This window comes from Mycteria americana, chromosome 14 (assembly GCF_035582795.1).
Source record: "Mycteria americana isolate JAX WOST 10 ecotype Jacksonville Zoo and Gardens chromosome 14, USCA_MyAme_1.0, whole genome shotgun sequence".
NCBI classification, from domain to species: domain Eukaryota; kingdom Metazoa; phylum Chordata; class Aves; order Ciconiiformes; family Ciconiidae; genus Mycteria; species Mycteria americana.
Genome location: NC_134378.1, coordinates 7,659,362 through 7,681,676, shown reverse-complemented (window position 1 = coordinate 7,681,676; position 22,315 = coordinate 7,659,362). Strand labels below are relative to the sequence as shown.

Here is a 22,315-nt window from a genome sequence, read left to right as displayed (position 1 = left end):
AGAGGTGGAAAATTTGTAGAAGGTACTAGAATATTGCATGCATTTTTGTACATGCAAACCCTGGTCATGAATGCAAAACAGGCTCTGTGTACAGAAGAAAGCAGCCAAACACGCGTGCGAGATGTACTTCTACACTCGTTTCGCATGGGCCTTGGGTGATCAGGCAGGTGAGCTGCTGGGCCTTGACACTGTGGGAAACAGCAGCCCGTGACCTAGCACTTGTTCTGCCTCCACTGCAACAGGGGGTTTAGCTGCATTAGCTCCCATCTCAGACTTCAGGCTCCTACGTATATGTTACAAAGGGTGACAATATTGATGTACGCTGCTGGGTGCTTGACACATTCCTCCTGCACTACTGCTCCCTCTGTAAAAGCATCAAGTATTTCAAAGAACTAGAAAATAATACACCTTGCTCATGAATTAACTGCATGGATGGAAAGCATTGTCAGCAAAAGTTGTGCTTTAATTCCTGTGTACAAAACCATTAATCTCTTAAATGATAGAAATTACAAACCATGAAAAATAAAAGATATCAAAGGAAGGATGTGTTCCCTGCCTGGGACCTATGATCCTCCAAGGACCCAAAGGACAGCTATTGGCACATCCCAAGATCTAAGGCACTGTGGTGAGAACCGTCTCTGAGCAGAGGTCACCAGCCAAAGGCCATGGAAAAGAACTGTCCTGATGGCACAGCCTGCTCTTCTCCTCGGGGCGATGCTGCGGGCATGTCATTGGTTTCATGTGCTGCTCTTGTGCTCCACTCTCTGGTACTGGGTGCGTGCGCAGCTCGCTCCCCTTCCACTTCTCTGCTTGAACACATTTCCTTCCCACACCCTGCCGGGCAATGGCGAAGGTCAGCTGCAGCAGCCGCTGCTCGCAGGGAGCCAGGAGGCAGGCGGGGGTTTACAGCAGTTACCCCTCCCAGCCCCCCGCCATGGGGTGTGTGCTCCCACCCCTTGGCATTGTGGCCGTGCGGCTGCACAACCTCCCTCTGCTTCAGAGATGCTTGCCTTGCCACCTCCTTCACAACCAGAATTGCACAAATACCACTCGATCTTCCCTAGCCCATTACAGGCTTTGCATGGAAATTCCCGGGTGAGAGCCCGTGGCCTGTGCTACGGCAGATGTCTCTGCCCCAGAGGAGAAGGATCAGTCCAGGCTTATTCTAAGGACCTCGCAGTCCTGACCTGCCTGTGCCGTGCTCTGGTCCTGCTCTCCTCCCCTCACCCACAAGCCCTGGTTTTTAGCCCTTTTCCTCCCAAGTGTCACTAGTGCCCTCCAGCAGCACGGCCACAAGGCTCAGTGCAGTGACCTGCTGATGAACCATGCTGTGGCTCTCACACCCCATCCCATAGGCCTGCACAAGCCTGAGATACTCTCAGTGGCACTGACCAGACTTTGCAACAGCCCTGAGCTGCCCAGTGCCTCAGGCCTCAGGGACTGCTGGTGGGAAGCACCGAAAGCCAGCACTCATGCTGGTACAACAGCACACGTACCGTTTCCTGGAGAACTGCTGGTCTATCTCCTCTAAGGACTGGCCTTTCGTTTCCGGAACAAAAAGGTAAATGAACACGACAGCCATCACTCCCACCAGTCCATAGAGAAGAAACATCCAGGAGAAACCAATGGCATCTGCAAAGAGATTCAAGTGCGTGAAGGGTCCATCGGAGATAGGTCAGGTCGTGGGATAGGAAGGAAGCTGGTTGCTTACTGCAAGGTGGTCATTGGTGTCTGACAGGGGCATTTTATTTTGAGAAGCCCTCAAAAGGGCAGGGAAAGCTCCTTATCTGCAAGGTCTGGACCAGGAATCAGCAAGGGAGAAGGATGGTCCACACCAGGCTTTGCCAGCAGCACCACCGAGGGAAGGAGAAGGCAGCCAAGCTCCAGAGGCCAGCAGTGCCTGCCGAGTGCCTCAGCCGAGAGCTCTGCTAGAAAGAAACATCGTAAAGCTACCGGCATGAAAGCTGCAAGCTCCATGGTTTCCTGATACTGCAGTATTACAGTGCAGCCCAGTGGGCGATGGATGATTTTCATGAAACAGGTGGCAGAAGGGCTCAGACCAGCGTTGCTGGTGCCTGGGTTTTCTGCTCTCAGAGGCATCAGGGTCACACTTATTCCAGCGTCAAGTCCCCAGGGTTCAAAATGCCACTTAATCTCCAAATGGCTTGTGGTGGGCACCTTCCCTAACCAGCTGTGGGAGATGGAGGGATGAGGGAGGGTCTTACCAATAAGGTCCAGGAAGGAGAGGCTGATCAGTAAATTAGCAGCCCAGTTAAAGCTGTTACAGAAGGCAAAGGCTCTTCCTCTTATCCCAGCGGGGTAGATCTCACTGAGGACCAGCCACGTCACTGCATGGATTAGAGCGATCAGAAAGACAGTTGTAGGGGTTAAGCAATTTATTTGGGAAATGGGCAAGGAAGATTTCAGCAGGGGTTTTAAACTCCGGCTTCACCCAGCACCCGCTGCTGGTTGTGTCAAACATTCATCGATCGCAGAGTCAGGTCACAGCAGAACACTTCAAAACTCCCACAGTCAGCACTCCACGGAGGAATGAAATACCAATGAACAGGCCCAGGGAGCAAAGGAGAAAGCAGGGGAGTTGGTCATTCCCTTCACGGGAGATGGAAAATCTGGCATGCCTGCTGTCAGGACGTGCTCTTTGTAAAGAAATGAGAAAGGGGTAGGATTAGGGAGACAAAGTTGCATTTGGGCTAAAATCAGAGCTAAAGCAATATATATCTTAAAGTAGTCCGTCCTATCCCAGGGTTATTTTGCTTGAAATAATTTACAGGGTCACTGTCAAACCCATGAGACTTGCTCACTTAGGTTTTTTCTTGAGTTAGATGCTGTTTTCTCCCATCAAGGCATTTAAAGCAATAAATGCCAGAAAACAGCAGAGCCCACATGGAAGCAAGAACTAATCTCTATTCTCATCTGATGAATAAATAATGATTTCAGAAAAAAGACCAACTGATATTGAGAAACTTTCAAAGAGGTTCCACTTCCAGTTCTGCACTGACTTCCTCTATCACACAGCAGAAGCCCCTCAGTCCCTCTGTCCTCAGCCCTCTATTTTCCTGCTCACCAGGGTGCTAGGAAGGTTAGGTAGTGCTCGTGCGATGCTCTCATTTTGCAATGAGCTTCACAGAAAAAAAACATTACAAGGGTAGTGATAGCATGGAAGAGAAAGTTATTCTAGTGCTGTGCCAGCCCTATAGCTGACAGAGCTGCAATGCTAGAAAATGATTCAGTGGGCAGAACGGGACCTATTTCCAGTTCCCAGACACTGAGCTGCATGGTAAAGCAGATACATAATGAACATTTCAAGCAGACTGTAAAGATCAGCCCGAGTTTTATTCTCTGGGTTAGTGCAAAGATATATAAACACCATACTTACTTGGTCCAAATCCAATTGAGAAGGCGCTCACGAAAGCCATCATGCTCAGCAGCGTAATCCAATTTAAAACCATATGTTCTGCCCAGGGAGCACCACCGAAAGGAGGGCCAGTGCTTCTCACGGTCTCTTCTTTGGCCTGACCTACCAAGCCCCTTTTCTGAGTGAGGGAAGAACCAGGAACAACCTCTCTGCTTTGAGTACTGGCAAAAGCTTTTGTAAGGCTCCTTGTGGCAGCAAACCCAGGGCCTGCCTGACTTTTGACAGCACCTAATGCTGGTGGGATGGGTGACACAGCAGGCTGGGAGGATATGGGCGTCAGGGGGTGCTGGGTGAGGCTATGAGATGCATTGGGGTCTGCGGCTGCCTTGCAGTCCCTGGCCATGGCCAGCGGAGCGATGCGGCTGGTGAGGCCAATGGTGGTGACGGAGATGGCCATCACCACGCAGCCAGCCATGAGTAGCGCTCTCCTGCCAGCCTTGTCTGCAAAGGCCATCGCGACGAGCGTGGCCACCACCTTTATCGCCCCCAGCCCGACAGAGGCCAGGATCGCCGAGGAGTTGCTCTGGAACCCCACCGAGTGGAAGATTTTAGAGGCATAGGCCAGCACATTGGGCTGCCCAGTGAACTGCTGGAAGAGCACCAGTCCCAGGCCCACCAGAGTCCGCCTTCTCATGTTGTCTCTGGTCCTGAAAAGGTCAAGAAATGAGTAATGCTTCTCCTTATAGGGCTCCCGCTTTGCTGCTGCTCTGTCCTCAGTGTCTTGCAGTTGAATGAGGCCCTTCTGGCAGTCTGAGTCCCACGAGCTTAATTTAACAGGGTTCACTGGGAGAAAGAGGATGCTGAGGAACTGCATGGCCGTCAGGGCAATGGCCAGTCCAAACATGTACCTCCATCCCTCATCCACGTCCGCAAAGATGTAATTCAGCGCATAGGACAGTAGGATGCCTATGGTGATGCCTGCTTCGTAGAGAGACACCAGCAGCCCTCGCTGATGAGCAGCCACCATTTCTGAGACGTAGATGCAGCAGGCCATGGATGAGACAGAGATGGCAAAGCCCACGGTCATGCGCCCAATGACCAGCCCAATAAATGACCTCGCCAGTGTGAGAATAAGGCTGCCAACCAACAGGACCAAGTTGCTGACCAGGATTGCTCTCCTCCGTCCATGGCGGTCAATGAGGATCCCCCCAACCAGAGAGGCGAGGAGAGCTCCAATAAGGAGAGCGCTCACGAGAACTTCTTGCTTGAAGCAGCTGAGGTGAAAGTCTACCTGCAACTGCAGCAGCGCACCGGAGATAATCCCCAGCTCGTATCCAAATATCAGTCCGCCCAGGAGAGAGACTGTTGCAGACAAGAGGAGGACCAGCAGTGCACGACCTGGAAAACAAGCAAGCAATGCTAGGTCCGGTTTTCTGGCGCTAGCAGGCAAGCTATCAGCATGCACAAGCTGGAAAAAGCTCTCCCATGACACCCAAAGTTTTCCATCTACAAAGCCACAATGCTGAATTTCCCCATAGGTCATCAGGTCATGTGTAGAGAGGCACTTGCACAGTCACACAACCTACCAGGCCTGCACACACTTCCACTAACTGCAGGGGCACTCATTTGGGGTGCAGAACTGTGAAAACAGGACTTCGTTAAGGACAAAGTTAAGACTTGTATTTAAGTGGAGGACAGTGATTTGTAGTGCCTGGAGTTGTATGGAGGGATCCTCCGTGGTCTCCCTTGATCCTAATTACAAAACATGTTCTGGGCAGGAAACGCAGCTTCTGCTTTCTGGTTCTGAATTGTTCTGCATTATCACTGACATGTTTCAGTGCATGTGGCACCATCAGCTCTCACTGCAGGCTCTGCATTCTCACTCCCTACCTTGTTGTTAAAAACACTGCTCACAGAAGTTAATTTCTCCTAGTTAATCTTGCAGCCTCAGCATGACTTTGGGGGGGTGGCCCTGATTTCTTCATCTCTCCTTCTACAGCACACAGCCCAGGATCCCCAAGCCAGGCACAACCTTCTCAGGCTGGTCCAGGACTACAGGACAAACTTCATCACAAGCTGAAAAGCTCACTGTTGCCTTCCCCAAATGCAAGAAGCGATTCTTTGACCTTGCCCTTCCCATATAGCGGAGCATGCAAGTTCAGTAAGTATGTAAGTTTAGCTAAAATAAGAAAAAACAACAGCAAAAGCAAACCAAATCCAAACCAACCCACCCCAAACAACCCGACAAAACCAAGGTGCTTGCTGCACATGCTTCTTGCCCTGGGGAGAGGATGAAAGGGTGACCACGTGTGAAACATTAGTCATGTTATGGCAGGGGGGGCTGCACATGGCATGAGAGCCAGCGCTGAAGTAGGGACCTCTGGGGAACAGCGGTGACAGTGACCTCCCCCCTCCAGTTACAATTTTGAAGGCACAGGTAAAGTGCATTAGCTTAGAGGTTTGTGCTGGTTTCCAGCACATAATACTAACTGTATTCTCACATTGGGTATGTTTAATTAGAAATACTCACAGTTTCAGTAGACTGTATGTGGAAAGAATGTGGACACAACCACCAGACCATGGAAAACTTTCCTCACCCTGCCTAAGGGCTTTTTTCCCCTCACAAGCTGTGTTTAATAGGAAGTCTATTCTATATAGGAATAGTTTAATAGGAAGTCTCTATTTGGCCTTTAATTACAGCTAGCAACAAAGGTTATTTCTCAGTGATCGCTATATTTATATTTGTATTTATTCTGTAACCCTCCGTGTTTCATTTGTGTCACTTATGCCATCCCAGGTACACGCCAGTCCCTCCCACTATGCTCTGTGTGACTACCTGCACTGCTTTTATCGCTCCTTGTACACATGTTATGCAGATAATTAGAAAAAATATTTGCTCACTGAAAAGAGAAGGCTTTGCATAAAGTGGGCATGCCATTAGTTTCAAGCCACAAACTCAATTAGCTACAGACAGCCCTGCTGTAAATACCACAGACGATTCCATCGGATTTTGCTGTATTTCTTGTTAACTTAATGAGCAGTAATAGTTTATGAACTTTGATTGAAATCCAGCTTTGTATATAATCTATTCTGATGTAGCTGGGGAACTTGAGGACTCTTCAGACCTTCGCATGAGCACAGAAAGTTTGGAGGGTCTCGCAAGGAGCTGTGCCAGGCGATTCCCCGCCTACGGCAAAACCCGGTCGGAGCGCCGTGCGCCCGGACCGAGCAGTACCCGGCGCTGCTGACCCGGCTGAGCCCGGGCTGCCTTTTGAACTGCCGAAGTCCCTCTGGGCACACTCCGATGCCAACAGCCGCCGCTGCCTTCAGCAGAACGGCCGCGCTGCCTCCGCGCTCGCTGCCGCCCTGCTCCCGCCGGCAGCCCCCTCCTCCCCGGCTCGGCGCCTGGGGGGGCCCTGGGGCCGCGCCGCAGGGAACCACTTCTCTCTTCGTGTTTGCTGTGCCTGCTGCTGGGAGTGCTCAAACACAGAAAGGAAGGGGGCTGGGGGAGAGGGGCAGTCTCAGCCTTTAGGAAAAGTTGAAAACTGCCTTTTTTTTTTTTTTTGTAAACTTTTTCCTGGGGCAGGACGCGCCCCTCCCCAGCCCGGCTGCCCCTTCCCTTGCCCGGGAGGGGCTCGCCGCCTCCCTTCCGCCGGCGGGGGGGCCGCCGCCGCCCCGCACCCCGGGCCCCCCGCCGCGCCCCCCGCCCGGCCGGCACTCACCCATGGCGCGGCGGGGCCGAGCCCCCGGCGCTCCGCGGCGGCGGGCGCGGATCGGGGCGGAGCGGAGCGGTCGGGGTCCGGCGGCCGGAGCGGGGCCGCGCAGCGCCACGTCGCTCCCGCCCTGCCTCCCGGCCGGGCAGCCTGGGGCTTGTAGTCGCCCTGCCCGCCCCTCGGGGAGCCGGGCGGGGGGGGTCCCGGGCGGGCCGCCCTCGCTGGGATGTGCTGCTCGGGGCGGCGGCTGCCCGGCCGGGCGGAGCTGATGCAAAGGGCCGGGGAGAAGGAGCGTGACTCCGGGGTGAGGAATGAGTCTGGCGGGGTCCCGCTCCGCCGCACCGTAACCCGGCGCCGGGCGCGGGACCGCTCCGTGCGGCTGAGGGTTGCCCGCGCAATGGGCTGCGCGGCATTGTCCCTCGTGGCTGGGGACATTTTACCGGGGGTATATTGCTAATTGGCCTAGAAGCGAGGATGTGGCAGGGGATGGCTTCGGTTCCTGGAATGACAGCTCTGTCCCCCGTCTCTCTCACTTGAGCCAGGAATAGGAATCTCCTCTCCTCGCTGACCGCAGCCCCTCTCTGATGCAGAGCCTCACTCCTCTAGACTAGAAAGCCTCTGGAAAGCCCACAAGAGATTGACAGGTTAGTACCTAGTTTTTAGGTAGCTGGGTTGCAAAGCCAAAGAAAGCCTGCTAGGAAAGGAGTGACCATTTCAAAGCTAAAAAAAAAAAAGAGCAGCATGACTGAGTTTGCACTCTTACCTTTCTCTTCTGTTAGAAAGAAAGGATCAGCCTCTTGAGCTTATGTGCTTCCCCCTGCACAGTGCTCCATTAGGCAAAGCCTTTAAGTATTCAACTTTCCTTGCAAGTAACATTCTTTTTCTGCTCAGTGGAACAGAAACCTTCCTGCTGGCTACTGCATAAAAGGCACTAGGACTTGCACTTGGATGCAATATTTTTTTCCGATTCTGAGGCTAAATTAATGTATCCCGAAGTCCAGTTTGTAAAACAAGGATTTTACAAAACTTGATATGCCTAGAAGTGCTTTCAAAACTCTTTAACACAATGCAAACATTCTCCCTCGGTGCTGTTCATGCCAACTGCAGCTGCTGGGCAGGTTGCACTGGGCGAAGTACGTGCGTGTGCAGTGAAGTACTCGCGATGTTCAGAAGTTTGCTGTAACCCAGCTGGTGTGGGGAGCAGCGCAGGGAAGATGTGCTGTCACAGGCTTGGGGGTGGGCTTGCACAGCCCTCCCAGAGCCATGCAACAGGCACAGCTGCTGAAGGGTAAGTGCAAATGACCATAAACCCACATTGCAAGCTGGTATGTGACTGCAGGTAATACTGCATTTAATCACACGGTTATAACAAGACAAGCTCCAGCCCAGACAAGCTCTGTGGAGCCCGTGCTGGTAAAGCTTTTTGCTACAGTGCAGCATCAGGTTGGGGAAGGTCTGCATCAGTGACCATCGTGCCTGTGGTGCAGGCACACCCCTCTGACACAGGTAAAAGTAAACAGGTTGGGTGAAGAATGAAGAACACGTGATATTTTTTTGAAAGAGCTTTTTCAGTCATTCCGCATATTAACTTAACTGGGCATTTAAGAGAAATATTTAAAGAATCATTATTCTTCTAAGTAGGGGGATACATGTCATGTCTCCGCTCTGGAGACCAGTGGTGCCAACTCTTTTTTTGCTCCAACTCATAGTTTTGGGATGCTTGAGATGTGCAATACCGGATCATGCATATCTTTTCAGCCTTAATCAGTTGGGTATCTGGCCTGCAACATGAGCAGCAGTTGATCAAAGGTTTTGGGTTTGTTTCTTCTCAAAGTCATAGTGAATCTTAAAAGTGTTTCAAATCATCTACCTGGTTTATAGATTAAATAAATGTTTCCTATCCATATGCTCTAATTTCAGTGGAAATACAGTATTTAAAAATACCTCTTCTAAAACTGCGTATCTGATGCAAACAGACAGCTGCACAGGGATCACACACTCAGGGAAGAATGGCTTCAAACATGAACACCAGCCAACAGAAACCCATGATGTTCATGGAAGGAGCTTTTCAATAGGATTTGTAATTCATGTTAAAGTAGTCTAAACAGCTCTGAAATCATGACTAGCTCTCATGACACTCAAAGGGAGAAATGACTGCAATCCTCTCTCTTGCCCAAGACTCTGCATATGAGGCCAGTTCCCGGTAGGCAGCAGGCACTACAGCTCTGTGTCTGGGCTCATGTTCAACGTTTTGGGAACACAGGGGGATGCTGGGGATGCAGTGTGATCTTGCCTGTGACTTCTGGCCCCTGCAGCTTCTCCCTGGAGTTCAAGCTTTTACAGTTTGGGTGTGTTGTGTTATGAGCTGGGGCAGATGTCACCCACACGTGATTCCCCATCACGCCAGGCGGAGAGCCGGAGGGGAGCTACCGTCCTCGTAGCTGCTGGGGAAACCCACTCTTGGCTATGGGATCTGCAATTTGCCTGAGCAATTCCTTCCTTCTCAAATGATTGCAGTGTGAAAAGGAAGAAATTAGATTTTTCTCCATAGTCACTCAGCATTTGTTTAGCTGCCTTCCCGACATTTTCTGGAGGCTTCCTGTTCTCTGGCAGGGCAGTAAACATTATTAGCACAGACAGCAAAGGAGGCAAGGTCCTGGGGAGTATAGGCAGAGCTTTATGGTATGTTGACAAAAGGCGGCCAAAAAGATGAGATCAGTATGTACAGAAATGCAGCTACCGCGTTGGTGCTGCGCGTGGCTGGGGGTTATGGTCTTCTGAAAAAAACTTGAAAACCTGCTATGATGTACAGCAGGGATAATTTGGGAAAAAAAACTTCCTTTGTGTTTTTTAAAGTACACCTTTCTTAGCATACCATTTGTAGTTAATGGGTATTCTGGGCCCGTTGAAGGCAGTAGCTTTGTCCCTCAGCTCTGCATGAGAAGGTCTGGATGGGTTGGATCCACCAGGATTGGCTCAGGCTTCATGTCTGCCGGCGTGTTTCTAGCCTTGCTCCCTCCTGCAATGCTTTCCTCCTCCTCTCGAGACTGTGTGTCTTGACAGTGCCGTTTCCCCATCTGATCCTTATCTCGCTCTTGGCTGCTGGACTTGGGGGGCGCGAGGGCACGTTCCTGCTTCCCAGCCGAACACTTCTCCAGGGCTGAGCCGCAGGAATGTGCTTCCTGAAGAGCTTGGCATGTGAAATGGCAGCCTATGTTTGGTAACACAACCTGGCTGTGATTACTGAAAATGTTACTCTCTACCTCAGGGCTGGAGCAGCTAAAAGAGGCTTTAAAAATCACAAATGAAAATATAAATACAAGAGGAGAGAGAAGACCATCCTGGAAAAAGGCAGACATGGTGTTCAGCAACGCTCACCACACACTTGAGAATGTTTTCTCTAATTACAGTTGACCCTTAGAAAGGGATTCAGGGGACCAAATTGATCAAGCTTAGTTCAGTTATTGATGAAAATTATAATCCAAGAGCAGGCACCAGTGTTACAGCTGGCTGGGACGGAGCCAGCTTGCCAGGCACCTGCATTTAGTGCATGGTTGTTTACAGCCCAGAGAGCTTTCTCCTTATGAGGCCAGGCCGCACATGGTTTCTTTTATGTTATCCTAACGCCGGGGGGGTTCGCTGGAAATGCTGGTCAGTGCTGGTGGTCACCCCATGGGTCCTGTTTCCTGCACATTTTGGGGATGCCTCCAGCATGGCAGCCTGCGGCAGCGCAGGGTGCTCCCCTGTGTCCCTGCACCCCTCTGTTGGGTGGCCGGTCCCTACAGCCCGCCCTGCCCGTAGCATCCTCTTGCTGGGGGAATTGGCCAAGATCTGTAATTTTGAGCTGTGATGGGAGTCAGCACTGCGAATTCACACACAGGAGGGTTTATCCCTGTGCCCACACTTTTCAGGTTGAGGACACAACCTCAGAGCCAACAAGTGCCTTAGCTGGGCACAAGGAGCCACCTGAGTCCTGATGTAGCCCAAATTCAGCCCTTTTCTAGTCTGTCCGGCTCTGAGGATCGCAGCCTCCATCCTTAAATAAGCCGGGGGGTGATGGGAGAGTGGCCTGCAGCGCTGCAGCCTGCCCGATGCCAATGCCAAGGGATCGGCAGGAGTGCGGGGAGGAGCCCATGGGATCTGCCTTGGTTTCCATTAGCTTGGTTTGCTGCACTGCAATTTTTAACTCAATTACATTGTTTGTAAAAGGAGAGTTTATAGATGCCTGTCACCAGGAGAACGAAGTTACATAATTAAACAATTTACCAGAGAATCTGTGGCTTCAGTGCAATTCTCTGGGGTGATTCAATATTCCAATAAAAATACCAGGTGATACCATAAATATTGTAAATGGCTCTAGATGGTTTCCAAGGGCTATGTCAACTGTTTATTGCATTCAAAGAGAAAAGAATAAGTGAAATCACAGGGAAGATAAAATTTAAATAAATAAAATAATGGGAAAAATAAAGCAAAAATATTTTCTTTTGTATTTTGAAAGCTCTGGAGGATGTTTTTGGCCAGCATGAGAGAAGACTATCATATTTACCAGAATAACGGACTGAGGGCATCTGTGTGCACTTGCTCATAGGTTACATATGTATGTCTGTGGGGGCTGTGCACGGATGCTTGGATAAAATCTGCCCACAACACAGGGAAAACCTCTTTGTTTATATGATTGTTTGTGGCATTTGCAAATTCCAGCCACGGAGCCCAGGAACGCATCTGTTTCCCTGGCCAAGCTGCTGGGCTCCTGCAGCCCTGCCACAGTGAGGGCAGCCGAAGGAGGATGCCACAAGCGGGCAGAATTGCAGGATAGATTACCAGTATCATTGAAAACTTGGGAAGGTTGTTTAAAAGTTGTTACTGAAGCAAGATAAATATTTGCCAGGCATGATCCCACCATGCAATGACAAGTAAGCTGTATGGAATGTGTTAATAAAATATAAATGTTCTGAAAAGGAAACAAATGTTGCGGATGAGAAAACAAGGACAAAAGGGACTTGTGGCACCTCCAAAGGCAACAATTGAAAACATATTTACATGAGCTGGGCTGAAGCCTCTTGTATCTTCTGAGGAACAGAAATTGCGGTATGTGCAGATCAGCCAGTAGAGTAGTGGGTTTTCAGTGTGCCATAAAAACCCCAAATACTGCTCCCAAGATGATGAGGTTTATCCATTTTTTACTAATGCAGAGATGTGGGGCTTGGCTGCTTGAGGAACTGGGGACACCCGTGTCACCGCACGAACAGCCGGTGCCAGCATCAGGGGCAGAACCTTGGTGCTGCCCACACAGGCACGCGGGTCACACCTGCCCCGTTGCAGGCTGGCGATCCCCTGCGGCCCACGGGCAAACCCCTTCTCCTCCCCAGCCACGAACTGGGAAGCTGCAGTGGATCTGCACGGGCTCCAGCCAAGGCTTTTGGCACATGAAGCGCCAAGAGCCAGTGGTGGAGCCCTGGTGGTGATATGTCCTGGTGGTGGTGTCCTGGTGGTGATATGTCCTGGTGGCGATGTCCTGGTGGCGATGCCCTGTGGTGGTGTCCCAGGGGCGATGCCCTGGCAGGCAGCTCCAAGGTGGTGCTGGGAGCACTGCAGGGAGACCCCAGGACCCCGCTTGCCGCCCTGGGAAGGCGCATACCCAGCGCCTCGCTTGCAGGCCCTGGGCAGCCGCGGGTCTTGCTCCCGCGCTGCCAGAAACACCGGCAAACGCCCCGGCTGCGGCCGGGGCAGGCTCAGGCACAAGCCCTGCCGTCCTGCAGCTACTCCGCATCCCCCCGCACGGCAGAGGTAGGCAGAGGGCAGCAGGACTTACGGGGGGGGGGGGGGGGGGGGCACAAAGAGGGGTTTCGGGAGAGGCAGCACCGGGAACGGCAGGACGGGGCAGGCGGGGCGCGGCGTGCGGTACAACGCGGGGAGAGGTGGAGCTCGGGGAGTTCGTCGGTTTCCGGCAAGGGCTACCGAAGATTGCCGAAGCGGAGGCGCGATGCGCATGCGCCCTGTGGCGGTGAGGCCCTGTGATGGCGGCGGCCGAGGCTGAGGCGGGCGGCGTGCTCTCTGGCATGGCCGGGGCCGGGGCCGGGGCCGGGGCCGCGGGCCCTGCGGTGGACGAAGCGGGGCCCGCGGGCCCTTCGATGGACGAGCCCGAGGCCGAGGCGGGCGCCGCGGGCCCTGTGGCGGCCGAGGCGGGCGCCGCGGGCCCGGTGGTGGCCGAGGCCGAGGCGCCGCCGCCGCCGCTGCCGGGGCTGCAGCTGGTGCAGCAGGGCGCCGAGGCGCGCGTTTACCGGGGGCTCTTCCTCGGGCGGGCGGCGGTGGCCAAGCTCCGCATCCCGAAGCGGTACCGGCACCCGGCGCTGGAGGAGCGGCTGAGCCGGCGGCGCACGGCGCAGGAGGCGCGGTCGCTGCTGCGGTGCCGGCGGGCAGGTGGGCCCGGGGGCGGCGGGGCCGGGCCGGGGCGGCGTGAGGACGGACAGCCCTGGGAGCCGGGTTGCCTCCGTGCTCGCCGGCGGCCCCCCGGCTCTGCACGGCCTCAGAGCAAGTAACAGACACTTGACAGCCTTCCTGCTTCATCCTGAAGGATTCGGGCGGTTTCCTCTCATCCTGGGGCGACCCGCTCTGCTTTCTCAGGGTGCCCTCCTAAAACGCAGCTTGTCCTCTGCCAGAAAGCCCCTATGCGTGTTTTGCCGGGGAGTCTTGCTCCAGGAGGAGCTGATCCTGTTACCGAGCCCGAGCTGCCAACTAGATTTAAGGCTGGGGGCTAGTGCAGCATGGGTTGGAAAACGGGGGTTGGCGGGGGAATTCCTAGATGTGGGTTATCAGTGGTCGGGGTGATCTCAGCTGGCATTTCTGCTTAAGGCTTGTATTGGTTGAGTTTTGTTGTTAAAGTAAAGTTGGAAAATCCTGTAAATTAACCACTAGCATTTTTGTTCTTCATTTAATAGGGATTTCAGCCCCAGTGGTCTACTTCGTGGATTATGTCACCAACTCCATATATCTTGAAGATATTGTAGACTCAGTTACTGTTCAAGATCATATTAATTCTGTACAACAGAGTGGGAATGATACCAGTAGCCTCCTTATCTTAGCAGAGAAGATGGGTGAGCTGTTAGCAAGAATGCACGATGAAGATCTTATACACGGGGATCTTACAACTTCCAATATACTTCTGCGACCACCCACAGAGAAGCTAGACTTGGTGCTGATAGACTTTGGACTCAGTTTTATTTCAGGTCTTCCAGAGGATAAAGGAGTTGATTTGTATGTTCTGGAAAAAGCCTTCCTTAGTACTCATCCAGATACTGAACCTATGTTTAAAGTTCTGCTCAAGACCTATGCAGCCACATCAAAAAAATCTGGTCCTGTGATCAAAAGGCTGGATGAAGTACGACTTAGGGGAAGGAAGAGATCCATGATTGGGTAGAAGAGAGCGGGCTTAGGGATGGAGAAATATTACTACTTAGGTTCTGCAAATATGGGTATTTATACTTCCAGTTGGTTTTATTTCACAGATCACTATTTTGATAACTGTGTCTTCAAATAAATAAATTTGAATGAGTTTGTGGTAAAGTAACCAAAGTAATTGTGAGATGGGAGCAAAGACAAGAGAGAAACAACTAAAGGTCACTTCTTTCATAAATGTTAAATATTTCTTCTAAAAAGTAGTTTACAGGGTCCCTCCCGTTACTCGCCCTCTTCGTGTGGTTAGAATCACACTGAGTGATCTTTCTCAGCCTGTGGACCATGGATTTGTGGGAGGAAAGAGGGACCTGGGGATACCAGAGCATTTACAAAAGGTAATTAAGAAAAACAAATGTGTAATTTTTCTCAGAAGACTTTACAACAAAGCGTTTAAATTCATTGTAAATGGCTCTATGCATCCTGAAAATATTTAGGAGGACTGAATTCCAGGACATGGGCAATGCTGAAATGGAGTGCTAGATGTAAGACAGGTTCATTTTCTTCTGGTAGTCATTTTGGCTTTTTTAACTTTCGGTCGATAGTATTTCCTTAAGCAAATATAAAAATTGTTAAGAACAGTTTTCTGCTGAGAAACTTCTACTTTAAGCAAGAAGTCTGCTGTAAATTTCCGTTTTTTGGAGCTTTATAGGGGGGACTGCTTGTATTGTGATTGCCTGCCTAGGTAGGCAATTGGCAGAGGTAGGCAGTAATGCTGCTTTTTTGGTAACATTTTCTATATATTACTTGATTTTCTGGATTACTGTATCTAATAGTGGCAATGTAAGATGGCCCAGAAGAAAAACTTACAAACCGCACAGCAGATGGGTTAGAAGGTCATCGGTCCTCTGCGTTACAAGCAGACTGGGATGCAAGTTGTGTGCTGAGTGAGCGCGTGAGCTTTGTCATTTACTTCAGATAATGATTTAAAAGAAACAGGGAACCGCTGCCTGAGCGCTTTGCTGTGCTGGGCAGCTGCCGTCCGTCGGGGAAGATCCTCTGTTCCCTGATGCTGTCGCTGGTGCTCTGCCTGAGAATGCTTGTGCAAAAGAGGGAGCAAACCCTGCCCTTCCTCACCTCTTCACAGCCACGGACATGTCCTTTCCATCCGGAGGGGAAAAAGCAGCTGTGAAAAGCAGCGCGGGGGTTACGGTGGGCACAACTCTGCCTGGCAGGGGAGAAGAGGGTGGAGGGCTTCTTCCTCCCCATTTACAGCAAAGCAACCCGAGCAAACCCCGGCCTGGGGACGGGCTAGGAGGGGACGGGGCAAGCGGGAGCCCCCCTCGCTGGGCCCCGGGGCCGCGGCCCGCAGGGTGCTGGGAGCTGCGGGGAGGGAGAGGAGCGGGGCGCAGCGGGGGCAGCTTTCGGGGGCGGGGGGGGCCGTGGGGCGGACCGGCGGCGCCGCGAACCACAAGGCGCTGCCGCGGCGGGACGCTCATTCCGTGCGGTGGCGCCGCCGCAGCGCTGCCGCCGCTGAGCGGGGAGGTGGTGAGTTCGCGGCCGCGCAAGTGTCCTAGCGCTGCGGGCTGCCCGTGCCCGGCGCGCATTCACCTCTTGCCAGAGGAGCCGCCTGGGCGAGTGCCCGGCCCCGGCGTGGGGCCCCGGGTTCCACCGCCCAGCCACAGCTTTGGTGCGGGGCCCGAGGGCCTCCTGCTCTCTGCAGAGCCGGCACCGCGTGCCCCGGGTGCGAGTTTTGCTTTTATTGCTTGGCTGCCCCAGCTGTGCTGGCCCCGCATGGAGCATGGCGCTGCCCGGGCTGGGGGCAAGAAGGAGGAGCCATGTTTCCGTGGGGGGAGCAGTGGGGCTTTAGGAGCAGCTGCCGCTGCTGCATGCTCTCCTGCCTGCTTGGAGAGCGAATGCAACAGGCCAAGCAGCACATGGTCACTTAAAATGGTGCTCCCCGGGTGGCCTGTGGACCGCTGGAGCGGGGCCTCGTGGCGTGGTGGGAGCAGGTGGTTGTGAGCTAACGAGTCCCCTAACGAGGCCTGATCTGAGCCCCGAATCCCGCACCCACTGAGGGGAGGCAGCACGCCTAACCTCCCTGCCTGCCATCCCCCATCTGTACAAACACCGCTTTTACCGTCTCCTGGTGATGCCAGGATTGAGTTATGTTTGTAAAGCCCTTAGAAGAAGTCTGTTTCTAACTATCGTTATGTTTATTAAAACGCAGCTCTCCCTGTGGGACCGCGGAGTAGAAACAAAGCTGATCAAGTGCAAGTTTTTATGGCCGGCATGGTGCTCTGAGATGAAGCCCCGCAGCGGAGCTGGGGTCAGCAGCCTGCGGCGAGGCCAGCCCTCTCGGGGCGCTGGTGCGTGGGACTGGCCTTCTAGCAGGGACTCCTGAATTGGCCTCTGCTGAAACCTGCTCTGCGATGGAGCTTCAAAACAAAGCAGAACATTACCGGTAATGAAAAGCAAAATGTTTTGCTTTTTCACTGCATGATAAAACTCCTCCTCGTTACATAAGTGTTACTTTTTGCACATCTGTGGTACGGCTTGTTGATATTTCCTCTTGATCAGCCTGATGTGTCTGTATGGATTGCTGTAGTGAATGCTGAGCTATTGCTGTTTGAGGGTGGAAAAATCGCAGCAGGCACACGTCCAGCAAAGAGGACACTTTGGACCTGCAAAGCATCCACCCCCCATCTTCTTGCAGCCTCAGCTGTATCACTGGTTGTGCCTGTGGCAGCAGCTCCTTGGATGAAAACCACTGATTCCCTGGCTGGTTCGCAAGGCACATGGAGTTTCCAGTCTTGGTTTGACCGAGGATAGCTTGGCTTGCTGCTGTGTTAGCTTTCAGTGCATCTGCATGGTCGTAAGCAACACTGAATTATTATTATTGATATAATTTGCCATTGCATTATTAATACTCAGGCTTCGTGTCCAGTGTGCATGCATTCCCGTAAGGAAAATAGGACTCCTGTTTTCTTTTTTTTTTTTTAACATGAATAGTTTATCTGCTGCAAATACAGTTTCAAGCCGCCAATATTCTTTCAGAGTTTGGTCTGACTTTGTAAAAAGTCCTTGCAACCCAGTTTAGCTCGTTTGAGTTTAAAAAGAAAACCAATAAAATAAAACCTACTCTTTTAAGTGAAATCAAGACAGTAATCTTTGGAAAGAGGTAAATGATCTTTTAGGCTAGAACCCCAAACTTCTTTTTAACTCAGAGCGACTGTCTTGTTTTGTATTTCCACCGCTGGCCAAAGCAGCCCAGCGGTCAGTCCCACCCTCTTCAGAGTACGGGTCCGGACACGGCGCACGGTCACAGCTCCGTGTGACACCGGGAGAAGCGGTGATGTCCTGCCCCGGCTTACCCGGAGGGGCTGTTCTCACCGGCCCCCAGGCTGTGTTGGCCCGCAGCCCCCAGGCCCTCCCGCGGCCTCCCCGGGGGGGCACCAGGGGCGGTGGGGCTGTGCAGGGTGGTGGCTTGTGTGGCACGCAGCCACCGGGGGTCTCTGTGCCACTGTGTCTGGCACCGGAAAACCTTTATATTTGGGAAAAATGTTCTTTCGACAGAACATATTTATAACTGTGTGCTGTTGATCACTCTGGGTCTTTCTACTGCTTGAATCTTCCTGCTTTTAAGAATGAATTGTTGTCTCAGGGGACCAACTCCAGGCCTGCCAGGAACAGCATCATTTCCAGGGGCTTCCCAGCATCTGCCTGATCTTGCTCCACACCTAGGCATCACCCCAAGTGCCATAAAGACAAGGAGTGTGCAAATAAGCCATGGAAAGAGGAATAAAAGGAAATGGAGGAGTTTCATCAGCAGAATTGGCAGCGTTAGGATTTCAGAGGGAATCGCTGGTTATTGATGGAGTTGCCTTTTTTGTTTGTTTTGGTGTCTGACCATCACCAGTGATTTGTCTCATGGGAGTGGGGAGCCAGCTTCTGAGCCCGGGGTTACCAGCCTGACTTTAGTTTGCAGTAATAACGATAAGTTCCGTTTTGCCCACTGATGCCAGAAGTGCAGAACTGAAATAAGGGGATTTTTGGAGATAGATGTGAGTTGTAGACCTATAGGAGCACTAAGAGGAAAAACAGACATGAAAGAAAACACATACTAGTATGGCAAGAATCAGGAATGAAAATACGGTTGCATAATCTGGGTATGCTGTTACCGTGACTTTTGGACAGTGGCTGCTCTGTGCCGGCAGTTACTGTGTGTATATGTAAAACCTGTGCATACAAGCTATAGGGTGTAGTTTTTTTCAAATGAACTTTTTTTAGTCTAGGCCTTGATGTCTGCAGGAAATTGATATTTTCCAGTTTTGCAAGATGCAAAACACTGATAACCTTTTGCAACCCTCCTCTCCCATCAGTGCTGATGGGAAACCAAGTTAGTGCCATAAAAGCATAAAAGCTCATTTGTAACCCAGAGTTCACTATGTGAGGGTCACTACAGATAAATAAAGCCTCTCTCTGGCCCAAGCACAAGCTGTGTCCCACAGTGGTCTCTTTGGGCACCACGCAGCGCCTCTTTCTTCTGCAATAAGCTCAACTTCCTCTGTAGGTAACGGATAGTGATGGCCCAGGAGCGGAGCGAGGCCTGATCCCAGCGATGGCCATGGAGCACAGGGAGGGCACACTGAGGGCAGCTGCGGCTGCTGCTGGCACTGGGAATAGGGGTGGTCGAGATGGAGTTTACAAGGAAACAAATTAATTAAATGCTAATTCCCAGCTGAAGTCCTGGAAGGCCAAGTGAACCAGCATGTAGCCCCCGTGCAACGTGCTCGGCTGGGAAGTGCTGAAGGCTGAGCCCAGCATCCGCCCCGCCGAGCTGAGAGGGGCTGGCTGGGATGGGAGAAGGGGCTGTCCAGGCAGGGACGTGACTCACGTCTCGGAGAGGGAATGCGCTCCCATTCCCCTCGCCTTCCACACTGGCAGAAATCTGTATCTTCATAGGAGAAAGACAGACTGTGGCATTGACAGTTTATTATTCTTTTGAAGCTTTTTTTTAACTTACAAGGTTGATTTTGTAGAGCTCCTTTGGTCCAGCACATGGCACACACTCATACATGTGCACCCAGTCTCGGGCTGATGGGTATATTGGGTAAGCTGAACCTGTTTTAAGCAGTTGCCTTGTTTTGATGGCCTGAATTTTGCTTTCAGATCTTCAGCCATCCATCTGCCCATCCTCTCCATCATGCACCACTACCTGAGTGCTAAAGCAGCTTATGCTCCCATAGCCCACTGCAGTGGCATTAAGGCAGCACAGGAATCTCCTACTCATTTATTTTATCATGACAACTTTTTATTCATGCTGTTGAGCAGTTAAAGAAAGGCGAGATAAAAATCCCCATAGCTTTCTCTCAGTCAGCCCTGTGCTTTCTTTTGGGCCCCAAGAGAAGGTGCGTTTGCCAGCGGGGCTGGGCAGCCGCAGGGCCGGGCGCCAGGCGGATGCCGGATCCTCGCTTTGCCAGCGGCCCCCGGCAGTGCCCGGCAAAAGCTTTTGTGTCCGTTCTGCTATTTGAAAAGAGCCGCAGTGGTGATGCCGTCACCCTTTAGCCCCTGCCCGGGATGGCCGTGGGGATTAACTGATTTGTTACTATTTATGCAAAATTATATATATGCCGTTAAGGAGAGGGAGGGGAACAGAGGAGGTGGATCCACACCCGGAGCAGAGTCTGTTCAGAGAGGGGTACAGTCCTGTCTCTAATGCTGATTGTATCACCACACTCTTCTCTAATTTCTTGTTCCCTCTACGCCAGTGATTCATGGTTTTTATAAGCTGGAGAGAGCTTTCCTCAGTGGGATCTGCTTTTTTAACCGATGCATTTGAGTCCAACTTCTTTGATGCTCTAGGGGTGACCTGCCTGGAGGTAGTAATTCTCCAGAGAGCTGATTAATTGTGAAAAGAGAAAGGTTTCTCCACTGAACATGATTTTTATACATCTTTTGTATATATGGGGTCAACTCACCCAGGTTTTGAATATGTTTTAAAGTACTCAAAGGATGCTGGTGAAGTACTTATTTTGCTTTCCCTTTTTTCTCCTCACTACTCAGCTTCACTTAGCCTGCAATTGCGAGAATCCAGGCGATGCAAAAAGCGGAGAGAAAATGCAGCTCCCTTGACTTTGATCTCTTGCTCAACTTGATAGTACATCAGCTGTCTCCTGTGATGCGTGCCTCTCACTGGGGCTCCCACAGGCAGACGGAGACCGGCAGCCTCTGCAGCGCACGCTGAGATTTACCTCGGTGCAGGGGAGCGGAATCCGTCCAACCCTACATACTCACCCGTTTTCTTTGTGATGACCCTGATGCAGGGCAGAGCTGGCAGGCAAATCTGTCCTCAGAGTTAGAACTGGGCAGCTTTTGTGTTTTCTTTTTGACTCGTGATTGAAGCATCCTTAACTGCATGGGCCCAGCCTGATTATGTTAAGGCCAGCAAGGGTATAGTCATATGCTACTCGCTTGCTGGAGCTCACACTTGGGTGAGCCAAGACTTTGCCTCCTGCTTTTCCGGTATTTCCCCTGGCTCTATCCTGCTCCGCACCACTGGCCTTTTGTTTGGTTGTGTTCACTTATTTTTAACAACAACAACAAAAAAGTGTTTCACATGGCTTTGCAGACGGCTTGTTAAACCTCTGAGTCACTGGTGAAATTGAATTGGGAAAAGCACTCGCAGCTCCCTGTTTTTCTCATGCTTTTGAGTTTTTAATGATGTGCATTTGTGTACTGTTTGTCCACAGCAGGGAAAGTTTAAGAACTAAACCAGGTATTCAAACTGCTGCATTTGGGTGTTTTTTTCCTAGCAATCGCTTGTACTATTTCTTTATATTTAGAGGTATCGAGCCTGCGTTATTAGCACAACCCGCTGCTCTTTTAAGGTCTGCAGTTACAGATGGTCAAACCGAACGAGCTCTTGTGCCGCCAGAGTTTTTGAACCAGGTTCGAAACGTCTCCGCTGCCGAGCCCCTCCGACTGCGACGGGTGCGCGGCCGAAGCTGCGGGGAACGGTGAGATGGGGGGGACGGGCACGACATAGGGGGCCGGTATAGCGGTCGGGGGGGGGGGGGGGGATAGCAGGGTGGCAGGGCGGTATAGGGGGGCGAAGGGCGGTACGGCGGGGCGGTATAGCGGGGCGGGGCGGTATAGCGGGACGGGGCGGTATAGCGGGGCCCCTCCCGGCGGGCGGGGCGGCCGCGCTCTGCTCCCGCGGGATAAAGGGGGGGAGCGGCGACGGCGGGCGCGGCGGCGGGGCGGGACGGGACGGGACGGGACGGGACGGGATGGCGGCGCTGGGGGCGGTGGTGAAGAAGGCGTGGAGCGTCCGGCGGTTCGTGGTGCTGCTGTGCGCGCCGCTGGCGCTGGTGCCCGTGCTGCTCAGCCTGCCCGCCAAGGTACCCGCGCCCGGGCACCGGCGGGGCTGGGGGCCGCTGGTGCGGGGCACGGAGCGGGGGCGCGGATGGAGACCGCCGGCCGTGGAGCGTGGACGGGCGCAGCAGCTGGGGCTGCCACCCCGGGGCGCGGAGTGGGGACGCCCGCCCGGATTGGGGGCACGGAGCAGGGGAGGGCGACTGGGATGCACTGCGCAGGGAAGCGGATGGGGGGGCTGCAGCCAGGGACGCAGACGGGGGGCACCAGCTAGGGCACGCTAACGGGGGGGCACCGGCTGGGGCCGTCGGGCAGGAGACACAGACCGTGAGTGCAAAGCGGGGACACTGGCTCGGGGCGTGGACCAAGTGCCTGGATCAGCGCTCCAGGCCGGGGGCACGAACTGCGGGGCACAGCCCTGGGGACACGGAGCAGGGGCAGAGCCTCGGTGCCCTCA

The 22,315-nt window shown here is 52.7% G+C and overlaps 3 protein-coding genes across 5 annotated transcripts in view; 2 read left to right on the top strand and 1 right to left on the bottom strand.

The window, feature by feature from the left end:
• Positions 1-451: 451 nt before the first annotated feature.
• The window catches only part of SLC2A10 (solute carrier family 2 member 10), a 207,278-nt gene continuing 185,414 nt past the window's right edge, over positions 452-22,315 (bottom strand). The window contains exons 2-6 of one of the 2 annotated variants that reach the window (XM_075517282.1): positions 7,099-7,163; positions 3,398-4,774; positions 2,226-2,348; positions 1,497-1,632; positions 452-834 (exon numbers count right to left, since the gene is read on the bottom strand). In XM_075517282.1, coding sequence (XP_075373397.1) covers positions 738-834; positions 1,497-1,632; positions 2,226-2,348; positions 3,398-4,774; positions 7,099-7,102 — 1,737 coding nt within the window. In that variant the 5' untranslated portion in view covers positions 7,103-7,163 and the 3' untranslated portion in view covers positions 452-737. Of the gene's footprint in view, positions 835-1,496; positions 1,633-2,225; positions 2,349-3,397; positions 4,775-7,098; positions 7,506-22,315 lie in introns of those variants that run through there. The other variant, XM_075517283.1, reaches the window with a different exon arrangement.
• Positions 13,081-14,640, top strand: TP53RK (TP53 regulating kinase). The gene is made up of 2 exons (XM_075517368.1): positions 13,081-13,509; positions 14,028-14,640. The coding sequence occupies exons 1-2, from the start codon at positions 13,107-13,109 to the stop codon at positions 14,504-14,506; spliced, it is 882 nt and encodes a 293-aa protein (XP_075373483.1). The 5' UTR covers positions 13,081-13,106; the 3' UTR covers positions 14,507-14,640.
• The window catches only part of SLC13A3 (solute carrier family 13 member 3), a 28,425-nt gene continuing 27,883 nt past the window's right edge, over positions 21,774-22,315 (top strand). For both annotated transcript variants that reach the window (XM_075517372.1, XM_075517371.1), the window contains exon 1: positions 21,774-21,884. In XM_075517372.1, coding sequence (XP_075373487.1) covers positions 21,774-21,884 — 111 coding nt within the window. The remainder of the gene's footprint in view (positions 21,885-22,315) is intronic.